Raw genomic sequence first — 14637 nt, 5'->3', positions numbered from 1 at the left:
CGTGAGTGCTTGCTTAACCTGTCTTTCAATTCCCCAGACTGTTAACCCGACAACACGCCCATAAGGAAGAATCCCCTCGGGATCAGTAGAAGCCACAGAAGAACTAAACAGACGGGATAAGGCATCAGGCTTGGTGTTCTTGCTACCCGGACGGTAAGAAATCACAAACTCGAAACGAGCGAAAAACAACGCCCAACGAGCTTGACGGGCATTAAGTCGTTTGGCAGAACGGATGTACTCAAGGTTCTTATGGTCTGTCCAAACGACAAAAGGAACGGTCGCCCCCTCCAACCACTGTCGCCATTCGCCTAGGGCTAAGCGGATGGCGAGCAGTTCACGATTACCCACATCATAGTTGCGCTCAGATGGCGACAGGCGATGAGAAAAATAAGCGCAAGGATGAACCTTATCGTCAGACTGGAAGCGCTGGGATAGAATGGCTCCCACGCCTACCTCTGAAGCGTCAACCTCGACAATGAATTGTCTAGTGACGTCAGGAGTAACGAGGATAGGAGCGGACGTAAAACGTTCTTTTAGAAGATCAAAAGCTCCCTGGGCGGAACCGGACCACTTAAAACACGTCTTGACAGAAGTAAGAGCTGTGAGAGGGGCAGCAACTTGACCGAAATTACGAATGAAACGCCGATAGAAATTAGCGAAACCTAAAAGCGCTGCAACTCGACACGTGACCTTGGAACGGGCCAATCACTGACAGCTTGGACCTTAGCGGAATCCATCTGAATGCCTTCAGCGGAAATAACGGAACCGAGAAAAGTAACGGAGGAGACATGAAAAGAGCACTTCTCAGCCTTTACATAGAGACAATTCTCTAAAAGGCGCTGTAGAACACGTCGAACGTGCTGAACATGAATCTCGAGTGACGGAGAAAAAATCAGGATATCGTCAAGATAGACAAAAACGAAAATGTTCAGCATGTCTCTCAGAACATCATTAACTAATGCCTGAAATACAGCTGGCGCATTGGCGAGACCGAACGGCAGAACCCGGTACTCAAAATGCCCTAACGGAGTATTAAACGCCGTTTTCCACTCGTCCCCCTCTCTGATGCGCACGAGATGGTAAGCGTTACGAAGGTCCAACTTAGTAAAGCACCTGGCTCCCTGCAGAATCTCGAAGGCTGATGACATAAGGGGAAGCGGATAACGATTCTTAACCGTTATGTCATTCAGCCCTCGATAATCCACGCAGGGGCGCAGAGTACCGTCCTTCTTCTTAACAAAAAAGAACCCCGCCCCGGCCGGAGAGGAAGAAGGCACTATGGTACCGGCGTCAAGAGACACAGACAAATAATCCTCGAGAGCCTTACGTTCGGGAGCCGACAGAGAGTATAGTCTACCTCGAGGAGGAGTGGTCCCCGGAAGGAGATCAATACTACAATCATACGACCGGTGAGGAGGAAGGGAGTTGGCTCGGGACCGACTGAAGACCGTGCGCAGATCATGATATTCCTCCGGCACTCCTGTCAAATCGCCAGGTTCCTCCTGAGAAGTAGGGACAGAAGAAACGGGAGGGATGGCAGACATTAAACACTTCACATGACAAGAAACGTTCCAGGATAGGATAGAATTACTAGACCAATTAATAGAAGGATTATGACATACTAGCCAGGGATGACCCAAAACAACAGGTGTAAACGGTGAACGGAAAATCAAAAAAGAAATAGTCTCACTGTGGTTACCAGATACTGTGAGGGTTAAAGGTAGTGTCTCAAATCTGATACTGGGAAGATGACTACCATCTAAGGCGAACATGGGCGTAGGCTTATCTAACTCTCTGAAAGGAATGTCATGTTTCCGAACCCATGCTTCGTCCATGAAACAACCCTCAGCCCCAGAGTCTATCAAGGCACTACATGTAGCGCCCGAACCGGTCCAGCGTAGGTGGACCGACAAAGTAGTACAGGACTCTGATGGAGAGACTTGAGTAGTTGCGCTCACCTGTAGCCCTCCGCTTACAGATGAGCTCTGGCTTTACTGGACATGAATTAACGAAATGTCCAGCAACTCCACAATAGAGGCACAGGCGGTTGGTGATCCTCCGTTCCCTCTCCTTATTCGAGATGCGAATCCCTCCCAGCTGCATGGGCTCAGTCTCAAAGCCAGAGGGGGAGATGGCTGCGATGCGGAGCAGGGAAACACCGTTGATGCGAGCTCTCTTCCACGAGCCCGGTGACGAAGATCTACCCGTCGTTCTATGCGGATGGCGAGAGCAATCAAGGAGTCCACATCTGAAGGAACCTCCCGGGAGAGAATCTCATCCTTAACCACAGCGTGGAGTCCCTCCAGAAAACGAGCGAGCAGCGCCGGCTCGTTCCACTCACTAGAGGCAGCAAGAGTGCGAAACTCAATGGAATAATCAGTTATGGACCGTTCACCTTGGCATAAGGAAGCCAGGGCCCTAGAAGCCTCCCCACCAAAAACTGAACGGTCAAAAACCCGAATCATCTCCTCTTTAAAGTTCTGGAAATCGTTAGAGCAAACAGCCCTTGCCTCCCAGATAGCTGTGCCCCATTCTCGAGCCCGGCCAGTGAGGAGTGAGATGACGTAAGCAACCCGAGCTCTCTCTCTAGAGTATGTGTTGGGTTGGAGAGAGAACACAATCTCACACTGCGTGAGAAAGGAGCGGCACTCAGTGGGCTGCCCGGAGTAGCAAGGTGGGTTATTAACCCTAGGTTCTGGAGGCTCGGCAGGCCAGGAAGTAACAGGTGGCACGAGACGTAGACTCTGGAACTGTCCAGAGAGGTCGGAAACCTGAGCAGCCAGGTTCTCCACGGCCTGGCGAGCAGCAGACAATTCCTGCTCGTGTCTGCCGAGCATGGCTCCTTGGATCTCGACGGCAGTGTAACGAGCGTCAGAAGTCGCTGGGTCCATTCTTTGATCGGTTCCTTCTGTTGTGCAGGTGAAGGAGGACCCAAACGCGACTTAACAGAAACAGAGTTTATTAATGCTCAAAAACCGAATAACTGAAATCCTCTAGACAGTAGAGGGGAAAACAACTGGAGAAGCGGCCACAGACTGCAGGTCGCTTCGGGTAGGCGCAGGCCGTAGTCAACAGAGACACCTGCTCACACGCAGCGTCTGAAGAAGGCACAAAACACGACAGGACAGGGTGATACACAATCACGGCAAAAAACACGACAGGACAGGGCGAAACGCAATTACAGCATGGCATACAAAACAAGGAACCGATGGATCAGGAACGGATCACAAAGGAATAAATAGGGAGTCCAATCAGGGGAAAGGATCGGGAACAGGTGTGGGAAGACCAATGATGATCAGGGGAACAGGAACAGCTGGGAGCAGGAACGGAACGACAGAGAGAAGAGAGAGCGAGAGAGTGAAAGGGGGAGGGGGAGAGAGAGGGACAGAACCAAACAAGACCAGCAGAGGGAAACGAACAGCATGGGGAGCACAGGGACAAGACATGACAATAAATGACAAACATGACAGTGTGTCTCTCTCCTCCTCCCAGATGAGGCTCTATATCGGTGTGTGTCTCTCTCCTCCTCCCAGATGAGGCTCTATATCAGTGTGTGTGTCTCTCTCTCCTCCTACCAGATGAGGCTCTATATCGGTGTGTGTGTCTCTCTCTCCTCCTCCCAGATGAGGCTCTATATCAGTGTGTGTGTCTCTCTCCTCCCAGATGAGGCTCTATATCAGTGTGTGTGTCTCTCTCTCCTCCCAGATGAGGCTCTATATTAGTGTGTGTGTCTCTCTCTCCTCCCAGATGAGGCTCTATATCAGTGTGTGTGTCTCTCTCTCCTCCTACCAGATGAGGCTCTATATCGGTGTGTGTGTCTCTGTCTCCTCCTCCCAGATGAGGCTCTATATCAGTGTGTGTGTCTCTCTCTCCTCCCAGATGAGGCTCTATATCAGTGTGTGTGTCTCTCTCTCCTCCTACCAGATGAGGCTCTATATCGGTGTGTGTGTCTCTCTCTCCTCCTCCCAGATGAGGCTCTATATCGGTGTGTGTCTCTCTCTCTCCTCCTACCAGATGAGGCTCTATATCAGTGTGTCTCTCTCCTCCTCCCAGATGAGGCTCTATATCGGTGTGTCTCTCTCTCCTCCTCCCAGATGAGGCTCTATATCAGTGTGTCTCTCTCCTCCTCCCAGATGAGGCTCTATATCGGTGTGTGTCTCTCTCCTCCTCCCAGATGAGGCTCTATATCGGTGTGTCTCTCTCCTCCTCCCAGATGAGGCTCTATATCGGTGTGTGTCTCTCTCCTCCCAGATGAGGCTCTATATCAGTGTGTCTCTCTCTCTCTCCTCCTCCCAGATGAGGCTCTATATCAGTGTGTCTCTCTCCCTCTCCTCCCAGATGAGGCTCTATATCAGTGTGTGTCTCTCTCTCTCCTCCCAGATGAGGCTCTATATCGGTGTGTGTCTCTCTCTTTCTCTCCTCCCAGATGAGGCTCTATATCAGTGTGTGTCTCTCTCTCTCCTCCCAGATGAGGCTCTATATCGGTGTGTGTCTCTCTCTCTCCTCCCAGATGAGGCTCTATATCAGTGTGTGTCTCTCTCTCTCTCCTCCTCCCAGATGAGGCTCTATATCAGTGTGTGTCTCTCTCTCTCCTCCTCCTCCCAGATGAGGCTCTATATCAGTGTGTGTCTCTCTCTCTCCTCCTCCCAGATGAGGCTCTATATCAGTGTGTGTCTCTCTCTCTCCTCCTCCCAGATGAGGCTCTATATCAGTGTGTGTCTCTCTCTCTCCTCCTACCAGATGAGGCTCTATATCGGTGTATCTCTTTCTCTCTCCTCCTACCAGATGAGGCTCTATATCGGTGTGTCTCTCTCTCCTCCTCCCAGATGAGGCTCTATATCGGTGTGTCTCTCTCCTCCTACCAGATGAGGCTCTATATCAGTGTGTGTCTCTCTCTTCTCCTCCCAGATGAGGCTCTATATCAGTGTGTGTCTCTCTCTCCTCCTCCCAGATGAGGCTCTATATCAGTGTGTGTCTCTCTCCTCCTCCCAGATTGAGGCTCTATATCGGTGTGTGTCTCTCTCTCTCCTCCCAGATGAGGCTCTATATCAGTGTGTGTCTCTCTCTCTCCTCCTCCCAGATGAGGCTCTATATCAGTGTGTGTCTCTCTCTCTTCTCCTCCCAGATGAGGCTCTATATCAGTGTGTGTCTCTCTCTCCTCCTCCCAGATGAGGCTCTATATCAGTGTGTGTCTCTCTCCTCCTCCCAGATTGAGGCTCTATATCGGTGTGTGTCTCTCTCTCTCCTCCCAGATGAGGCTCTATATCAGTGTGTGTCTCTCTCTCTCCTCCTCCCAGATGAGGCTCTATATCAGTGTGTGTCTCTCTCTCTTCTCCTCCCAGATGAGGCTCTATATCAGTGTGTGTCTCTCTCTCCTCCTCCCAGATGAGGCTCTATATCAGTGTGTGTCTCTCTCTCCTCCTACCAGATGAGGCTCTATATCGGTGTGTGTCTCTCTCTCCTCCTCCCAGATGAGGCTCTATATCAGTGTGTGTCTCTCTCTCTCCTCCCTGGCGGCTCCCACTGTCAGTGTTGTCAGCTGCCAGTATATGTATCAACAGTGAGGCAGGATGTGTGTGTGCAGGTGGTCTCAGTCAAACCGTGTTAGTTCCCCTGTGCCCCCTATCTCTGGCCTAAAACCTATCTGTCCCTAACACCTATCTGTCCCTGACACCTATCTGTCCCTGACACCTATCTGTCCCTAACACCTATCTGTCCCTAACACCTATCTGTCCCTAAAACCTATCTGTCCCTGACACCTATCTGTCCCTGACACCTATCTGTCCCTGACACCTATCTGTCCCTAACACCTATCTGTCCCTAACACCTATCTGTCCCTAACACCTATCTGTCCCTAACACCTATCTGTCCCTGACACCTATCTGTCCCTGACACCTATCTGTCCCTGACACCTATCTGTCCCTAACACCTATCTGTCCCTAACACCTATCTGTCCCTAACACCTATCTGTCCCTAACACCTATCTGTCCCTAACACCTATCTGTCCCTAACACCTATCTGTCCCTAACACCTATCTGTCCCTGACACCTATCTGTCCCTGACACCTATCTGTCCCTAACACCTATCTGTCCCTAACACCTATCTGTCCCTAAGACCTATCTGTCCCTAACACCTATCTGTCCCTAACACCTATCTGTCCCTAACACCTATCTGTCCCTGACACCTATCTGTCCCTGACACCTATCTGTCCCTAACACCTATCTGTCCCTAACACCTATCTGTCCCTGACACCTATCTGTCCCTAACACCTATCTGTCCCTAACACCTACCTTCATCAGGACAGGCTGTGAGGGACGACCTCTGCCTTTAGAGTCCCCACTCCAACCCTAATGATCTAGCTACATACTACATAGGGTTAGGGTTAGATATACTCCTCTCTATAGGGTTATGGTAAGAGAAACTCCTACATATGTGTGATTATATTAAGATCCTACATCTGTAGGAGTCAGTGACTCTTGTCTACTTGACTGTTTTCACTATCTGCTCTGATTGTTGTTTCTGTTGTTATCTGCCAACATCTCCTATATGTAGAGATTCATCATATCCTTCAGTGTAAATCACTAGGGCTGTATATGCTATTTGGTAGTAATAACAACAACATCTCCTATATGTAGGGATTCATCATATCCTTCAGTGTAAATCACTAGGGCTGTATATGCTATTTGGTAGTAATAACAACAACATCTCCTATATGTAGGGATTCATCATATCCTTCAGTGTAAAACACTAGGGCTGTATATGCTATTTGGTAGTAATAACAACATCTCCGTACACTGTATTTGATATTCCAGGAAATTGCCATATGAAATCTGTTATAGACATTCATTTTTAAATTAATGTAATAATTTGCATTAGATAAATAAAATATTATTTGTCTAGTCATTAAGTAACATAATATTGAACTCAAAACACCAAAGAATAAGCAAAACAAAACCATAAACTTAAAATGGAGATGACTGTGTAATGAATCTTACACTCATATTTTCTGTTCTCGTAAGTACCAATACTTTATATTTGGAGAACAATTGCATAGTCCTTGTACCTCCTGCCATCTGTTGCTTAGGTTACTTGTGCAAACAATGCAAGTAAGCAGCTGTTGGTCTGGTGTCGTCCATCTTCTGACCGAGTGTTCCGTTCAACGATTCAGACGGTGTTGTTGTAGATGTTTCCCCTCTTACGGTTTCTGACCGAGTGTTCCGTTCAACGATTCAGACGATGTTGTTGTAGATGTTTCTCCCCTCTTACGGTTTCTGACAGAGTGTTCCGTTCAACGATTCAGACGGTGTTGTTGTAGATGTTTCTCCCCTCTTACGGTTTCTGACCGAGTGTTCCGTTCAACGATTCAGACGGTGTTGTTGTAGATGTTTCTCCCCTCTTACGGTTTCTGACCGAGTGTTCCATTCAACGATTCAGACGGTATTGTTGTAGATGTTTCTCCTCTTACGGTTTCTGACCGAGTGTTCCGTTCAACGATTCAGACGGTGTTGTTGTAGATGTTTCCCCTCTTACGGTTTCTGACCGAGTGTTCCGTTCAACGATTCAGACGGTGTTGTTGTAGATGTTTCCCCTCTTACGGTTTCTGACCGAGTGTTCCGTTCAACGATTCAGACGGTGTTGTTGTAGATGTTTCTCCCCTCTTACGGTTTCTGACCGAGTGTTCCGTTCAACGATTCAGACGGTATTGTTGTAGATGTTTCTCCTCTTACGGTTTCTGACCGAGTGTTCCGTTCAACGATTCAGACGGTGTTGTTGTAGATGTTTCCCCTCTTACGGTTTCTGACAGAGTGTTCCGTTCAACGATTCAGACGGTGTTGTTGTAGATGTTTCCCCTCTTACGGTTTCTGACCGAGTGTTCCGTTCAACGATTCAGACGGTATTGTTGTAGATGTTTCTCCTCTTACGGTTTCTGACCGAGTGTTCCGTTCAACGATTCAGACGGTGTTGTTGTAGATGTTTCCCCTCTTACGGTTTCTGACCGAGTGTTCCGTTCAACGATTCAGACGGTATTGTTGTAGATGTTTCTCCTCTTACGGTTTCTGACCGAGTGTTCCGTTCAACGATTCAGACGGTGTTGTTGTAGATGTTTCCCCTCTTACGGTTTCTGACCGAGTGTTCCGTTCAACGATTCAGACGGTGTTGTTGTAGATGTTTCTCCCCTCTTACGGTTTCTGACCGAGTGTTCCGTTCAACGATTCAGACGGTATTGTTGTAGATGTTTCCCCTCTTACGGTTTCTGACAGAGTGTTCCGTTCAACGATTCAGACGGTGTTGTTGTAGATGTTTCCCCTCTTACGGTTTCTGACCGAGTGTTCCGTTCAACGATTCAGACGGTGTTGTTGTAGATGTTTCCCCTCTTACGGTTTCTGACCGAGTGTTCCGTTCAACGATTCAGACGGTGTTGTTGTAGATGTTTCCCCTCTTACGGTTTCTGACCGAGTGTTCCGTTCAACGATTCAGACGGTGTTGTTGTAGATGTTTCTCCCCTCTTACGGTTTCTGACCGAGTGTTCCGTTCAACGATTCAGACGGTGTTGTTGTAGATGTTTCCCCTCTTACGGTTTCTGACCGAGTGTTCCGTTCAACGATTCAGACGGTATTGTTGTAGATGTTTCTCCTCTTACGGTTTCTGACCGAGTGTTCCGTTCAACGATTCAGACGGTGTTGTTGTAGATGTTTCCCCTCTTACGGTTTCTGACCGAGTGTTCCGTTCAACGATTCAGACGGTGTTGTTGTAGATGTTTCTCCCCTCTTACGGTTTCTGACCGAGTGTTCCGTTCAACGATTCAGACGGTATTGTTGTAGATGTTTCCCCTCTTACGGTTTCTGACAGAGTGTTCCGTTCAACGATTCAGACGGTGTTGTTGTAGATGTTTCCCCTCTTACGGTTTCTGACCGAGTGTTCCGTTCAACGATTCAGACGGTGTTGTTGTAGATGTTTCCCCTCTTACGGTTTCTGACCGAGTGTTCCGTTCAACGATTCAGACGGTGTTGTTGTAGATGTTTCCCCTCTTACGGTTTCTGACCGAGTGTTCCGTTCAACGATTCAGACGGTGTTGTTGTAGATGTTTCTCCTCTTACGGTTTCTGTCACTTTTTTCCCCGCCAAGCATCAGGTCATCTCAGGTCATCTTAGCAGAGTCTGTATACATTTAAACTGCCGTGTTATTGATCATTAATTATTTTCCTGTCAAGGCTTCAGATGTTTCCCAAATGGCACCCTGTGCACTATGTAGGGTGCCACTTGAGATGCTACCCTTCATATGTTTATTTCATTTAACTAAGTCAGTTAAGAACAAATTATTATTTACTATGACGGCCGACCTCCAGCCAAACCCTAATCCAGACAATGCTGGGCCAAATTGTGCACCGCCCTATGGGACTCCCAATCACAGCCGGTTGTGATATAGGCTGGAATCGAACCAGGGTCTGTAGTGACACCTCTAGCACTGAGCTGCAGTGCCTCAGACCACTGCGCCACTCAGAGGCCTTTAGTATGTGTCAGTATAGGAACAACAGGGCCTCCACCTGGAGGGTGTTTACATAGTGCCAATGTTGGGACGTTTTAAATGCCTTTTTCAAAAAAACGAATGTTTCTCTTTCCCTCCGGTCGGCTCTCTTTGGGTTTAAAGGAGCAGAGCAGGGTAGTAAGTTAGACGTTTTGTTTTTGTTTTTGATAAAGACACACATTGTGTTATTGCCAGCGGATGACAAGGTGTAATGTGAGTACCTGTGTATGTTGGCTCAGGAATCTGCTGGGGATTTTCTCTGACTTTCCTTACTTGACTTTCTAAAAGCAGAGGTTGGGGTAAAGAGGATGGGGGATGGGGGGTTAGGAATACATTCACAGGAGAATTTCTCAGATTCTTTCACAGGGAAATCTTCTCTTGGTGTGGTCAGAACTGGGCTACACAAAATGTGTTATTTTTATCCCTTGTAATTAAATGTTTTGAGGACAACATATTTCACGTCTAGACACTGCGCTAGCAGGCTATTCCCAGAAATCCATGGGAATAGGACATGACCTAGACAATTATTGTAATGACATGCCTTTAGCAAATGGCTCTCTATCTCTCCGTCCATCTCGTGACTCAGTTGCTTGGCCGTTGGATAATGTCTCAAGGGCACTTAGGGAAAGTGTTTTACCTCACGCAAGGAAAGGCATTGAGCACCTACTGTAGCAAGAAAGTCTATCTAAAATTGGGCTACTTTTTAGTAGATTGGGCAGGATATTGGCTCTGATTGTGCGGGAAAGAGTCAATAGAATATGGCAACCATAGAAATCCATATAAAACATACAGTTATTGAATTATAGGTTATATCGGGGTGGCAGGTAGTCTAGTGTTTAGAGTGTTGGGCCAGTAACCAAAAGATTTCTGGATCAAGTCCCTGAGGTGACAAGGTCAAATCTGTTGTTCTGCCCCTCAACAAGGCAGTTAACACACTGTTCCCTGGTAGACTGTCATTGTCAATAAGAACTCGCTCTTAACTGACTTGCCTAGCTAAATTTAAAATATATATGTTTGCTGTCAACACTGAGTTCTACTCATACTACAGAGACCTCGGGTTCTGTTAGATTAGAAGAACTAATGAGTGATGTCTTCATCTGGTCCTACTTGGTAAAAAGCTGACAGAGCCACTACGTTGTGTTCTGTGTGTGAAATGAGCTCAGTTCGTTTTACAGCCTGAGCTTTTATAACCCTTTTTGCATTTGTTGGTTAGAAGCTGCAGGGCTTGTTGTAACTGCATTGAAATTCAAACAAACTTTCCCCATTCATTTCTCCACAGTGATGTTGACTGGCTGAGTCAGAATTACCATCTCTGTTTGAATGGGCATTAGACTGTGATTAACTCATGTGAAGGCATTCAAATTATATCTCAGAATACATTAGCTGACATTAGTTTACATATATTTTGCACAGCTAGCAGGTTACTGATATTTTTTTATATTTAACCAGGCAAGTCAGTTAAGAACAAATTCTTATTTTTAATGACTGCCTGGGAACAGTGGGTTAACTGCCTGTTCAGGGGCAGAACGACAGATTTGTACCTTGTCAGCTCGGGGATTTGAACTTGCAACCTTTCGGTTACTAGTCCAACACTAACCACTAGGCTACCCTGTCGCCCCGATGGGGATTTGAACTTTTTATTTAAATGATTAGACAGAAAGGTATTAGACCTACATACTCAGACTCTCGGGACATTTGGTCTCTCTTGTGACAGTCCTTGTGAAATACCTAATCTTTCAGAAGAAGATCCCTCCTTGTGACTCAAGAGTGAACTTCCATTAAGTTTAGAGGGCGTCTGTGAAATTCAAACTTTCTCCCCAAACAAGGGTGCTCTTCTCAGGCTATTCTGGTCTTCATTTGCACGTCAAAGGAGCTCAAACAAAACACAAGTGGGGTTTTTAACACCTCCAAGACTTCAACCAGGTTATCTGTCAGCGACAGAGTGTACATCCCAAATGGCACCCTATTCCCTATTTAGTGCACTACTTTAGACCAGGGCACATAGCCCTTAGAGCTCTGGTCAAAAGTAGTGCACTATATAGGGAATAGGGTGCCATTTGCGACGCAGTAGAGAGAGGGCTCTGAAGTAGGTGAACACAGAGATAAGAGAGAAGAGAGACTGAAGTGATAAACATCTCTTGATGTAACCCGCCACCTCCTCCTTATCAGGTCCTTTAAAAGGCTTTGAACCTAAAATGGCTGAGATTCTGTGAAATAGTGATGTGTGTGCCTTAGACAATCACAGACACAAAGCCGTGTTATATGAGGAGATATCATGTCCTCCTACGTGTGTACTGTGGTGTCGTCATGGACACAAGCCCCCTGTCCCCAATACAACCTCAACCTATGAACCAGCAGTGTTTCACAGTGATTGTGACCAGTACAACAGGTCTCTGAATGTACCGCTCTGTGTCAGTTCCACAAGCCTCCTGTCCTTGAACAACCTGTAAACCACACACTAGGTATTAAATACATGTTTTACACACACACAGCTTTGGATGTGCCCGGTACAACAGGTCTCTGACTCAATGTACAGTTCAGTGTCATGTGATGTAAGGGAATTTAATCATGATTATAAGACCAGATCTATTTAACAGTCAGTCTGTACTCCACTAACCTGTATAATATACTGCACAGGCTTAACTCTACAGTGAGAGCTGTGAGCATCCATTCAGCTCACTGTTAAACCTAGGCCTTCCAGCAGCGATGCGGAGTTGGAGGTATATGATCTGTTACAGTGGTACTTCATGTAGGGATTCAACTCTAGGATTATATTGGCACACTGTACATGATATAGGCACACTACAACCTGTCATCTACTGTAACTACAACCTGTCATCTACTGTAACTACAACCTGCCATTCAGATACCGTTGTTTCTTTAGCTAGGCAAGTCAGTTAAGAACAGATTCTTATTTACAATGACAGCCTACCGGGGAACAGTGGGTTAACTGCCTTGTTCAGGGGCAGAATGACAGATTTTTACCTTGCCAGCTCGGTCCAGCAACCTTTCAGTTACTGGCCCAATGCTCTAACCACTAGGATCTAGGCTACATGCCGCTCTGTTTCTATACGAGAGCAGACCAGTGTTTACAAAGTGTTTTCAGGAAAGCAGAAACAGACAACAACGTTTGATATAGTGATGTCCCTCCCGATATATAAAGTCTGAAGAACCACTGACTGAATGAGGAATTATTCTAAACGTTGAATATGGGGGCATTTGATAACCCTTCGTCTCCTGTCCTGTCTCCCTCGGGCAGCACCCGCGTGTGATGAACCTGGAGCGGCCGGGGGGTGTCCGGGGCCTGGATATGGAGCAGCGGACGGGGGGTGTCCGGGGCCTGGATATGGAGCAGCGGACGGGGGGTGTCCGGGGCCTGGATATGGAGCAGCGGACGGGGGGGAAGCTGGGGAAACTGACCCTGGGCTTCCAGAGGAGCTCTACGTCAGACGACGACTCAGGTTGTGCCCTTGAGGAATACGCCTGGGTACCGCCTGGACTCAGACCTGAACAGGTGAGCAGCATGGCATCATCATCATCATCATCATCATCATATCCTCATGTGTCTGTTGAATAGTCAACCACAAGCTTCTCCAGTAACTACGGTCGCTAACAACGACCACCTCAATGGCATCACATAAAGTCAGTAAAGGAATGCATGTGTATATGTGTTTGGTGCCTCTGCTAAGTCAAGATGACGGTCAACAGCATCATCACCTTCAGTCAAATTAGATGGAGATACATGACTGTAAATATAACATATGGAGATACATGACTGTAACTATAACATGATGGAGATACATGACTGTAACTATAACATGATGGAGATACATGACTGTAACTATAACATGATGGAGATACATGACTGTAACTATAACATGATGGAGACACATGACTGTAAATATAACATGATGGAGACACATGACTGTAACTATAACATGATGGAGACACATGACTGTAAACTATAACATGATGGAGACACATGACTGTAACTATAACATGATGGAGACACATGACTGTAACTATAACATGATGGAGACACATGACTGTAACTATAACATGATGGAGATACATGACTGTAACTATAACATGATGGAGACACATGACTGTAACTATAACATGATGGAGATACATAATGATGGACAATATACAACACTGTGTTGTCATCCATTGGATTGAGTTGGATGAGTCCAGAGTTTCTATAACATGATGGAGATACATGACTGTAACTATAACATGGTGGAAACAGAACATCTGGATAGGGTTGGTGTGACACTGGGACAGGTATCTCTCTCAACACTGTGTTGTCATCCATTGAACCCCCGAGGTGGAAACAGAACATCTGGTAGGGTTGGTGTGACACTGGGACAGGTATCTCTCTCACACAGAACCCCCCTCCACACCCACCCACCCACCCACCCACCCCCCCACCCACACACACACACACACACACACACACACACACACACACACACACACACACACACACACACACACACACACACACACACACACACACACACACACACACACACACACACACACACACACACACACACACGTCACAGGGACTTAAAGCCAATTGACAGGGTGTTGCCATCTTCCTGAGGTGAGGCTGAGATGCAGCGTTGAGTGTAGAACACAAGGGCCCAGTTCACCATGCCTCTGGACCTGGAACAGTTCATGACTCTCCTCCTGGGGAGAGGTAGCGGGGAGCTGTTGGTGACAGATCACATCACAGTGACCATTGGTTGTAACCCATATCTGAATGTCACAAAACACAGCAGGCAAACTGAATGTCCATCCACATAGATAGGCTAATACTAGACCCCGACCTGCCAGGAGGAATCAGTCCACTCCTAATGTTAACTGTTAGAGATCTGGAGGAATCAGTCCACTCCTAATGTTAACTGTTAGAGATCAGGAGGAATCAGTCCACTCCTAATGTTAACTATTGGAGATCTGGAGGAATCAGTCCACTCCTAATGTTAACTATTAGAGGTCAGGAGGAATCAGTCCACTCCTAATGTTAACTATTGGAGGTCAGGAGGAATCAGTCCACTCCTAATGTTAACTATTAGAGGTCAGGAGGAATCAGTCCACTCCTAATGT

General features: G+C 46.9%; 1 protein-coding gene across 2 annotated transcripts in view; it reads left to right on the top strand.

Moving 5' to 3' along the window:
* The window catches only part of LOC124020069 (prickle-like protein 1), a 72929-nt gene that overhangs the window by 36171 nt on the left and 22121 nt on the right, over positions 1–14637 (top strand). For both annotated transcript variants that reach the window (XM_046335482.1, XM_046335481.1), the window contains exon 2: positions 12785–13039. In XM_046335482.1, the coding sequence (XP_046191438.1) occupies positions 12797–13039 (243 nt within the window). In that variant the 5' untranslated portion in view covers positions 12785–12796. The remainder of the gene's footprint in view (positions 1–12784; positions 13040–14637) is intronic.

Source organism: Oncorhynchus gorbuscha, unplaced genomic scaffold, assembly GCF_021184085.1.
Source record: "Oncorhynchus gorbuscha isolate QuinsamMale2020 ecotype Even-year unplaced genomic scaffold, OgorEven_v1.0 Un_scaffold_759, whole genome shotgun sequence".
Taxonomy (NCBI): domain Eukaryota; kingdom Metazoa; phylum Chordata; class Actinopteri; order Salmoniformes; family Salmonidae; genus Oncorhynchus; species Oncorhynchus gorbuscha.
The sequence above is the reverse complement of the archived record's forward strand: the minus strand, read 5'-3'. Positions and strand labels throughout refer to the sequence as shown.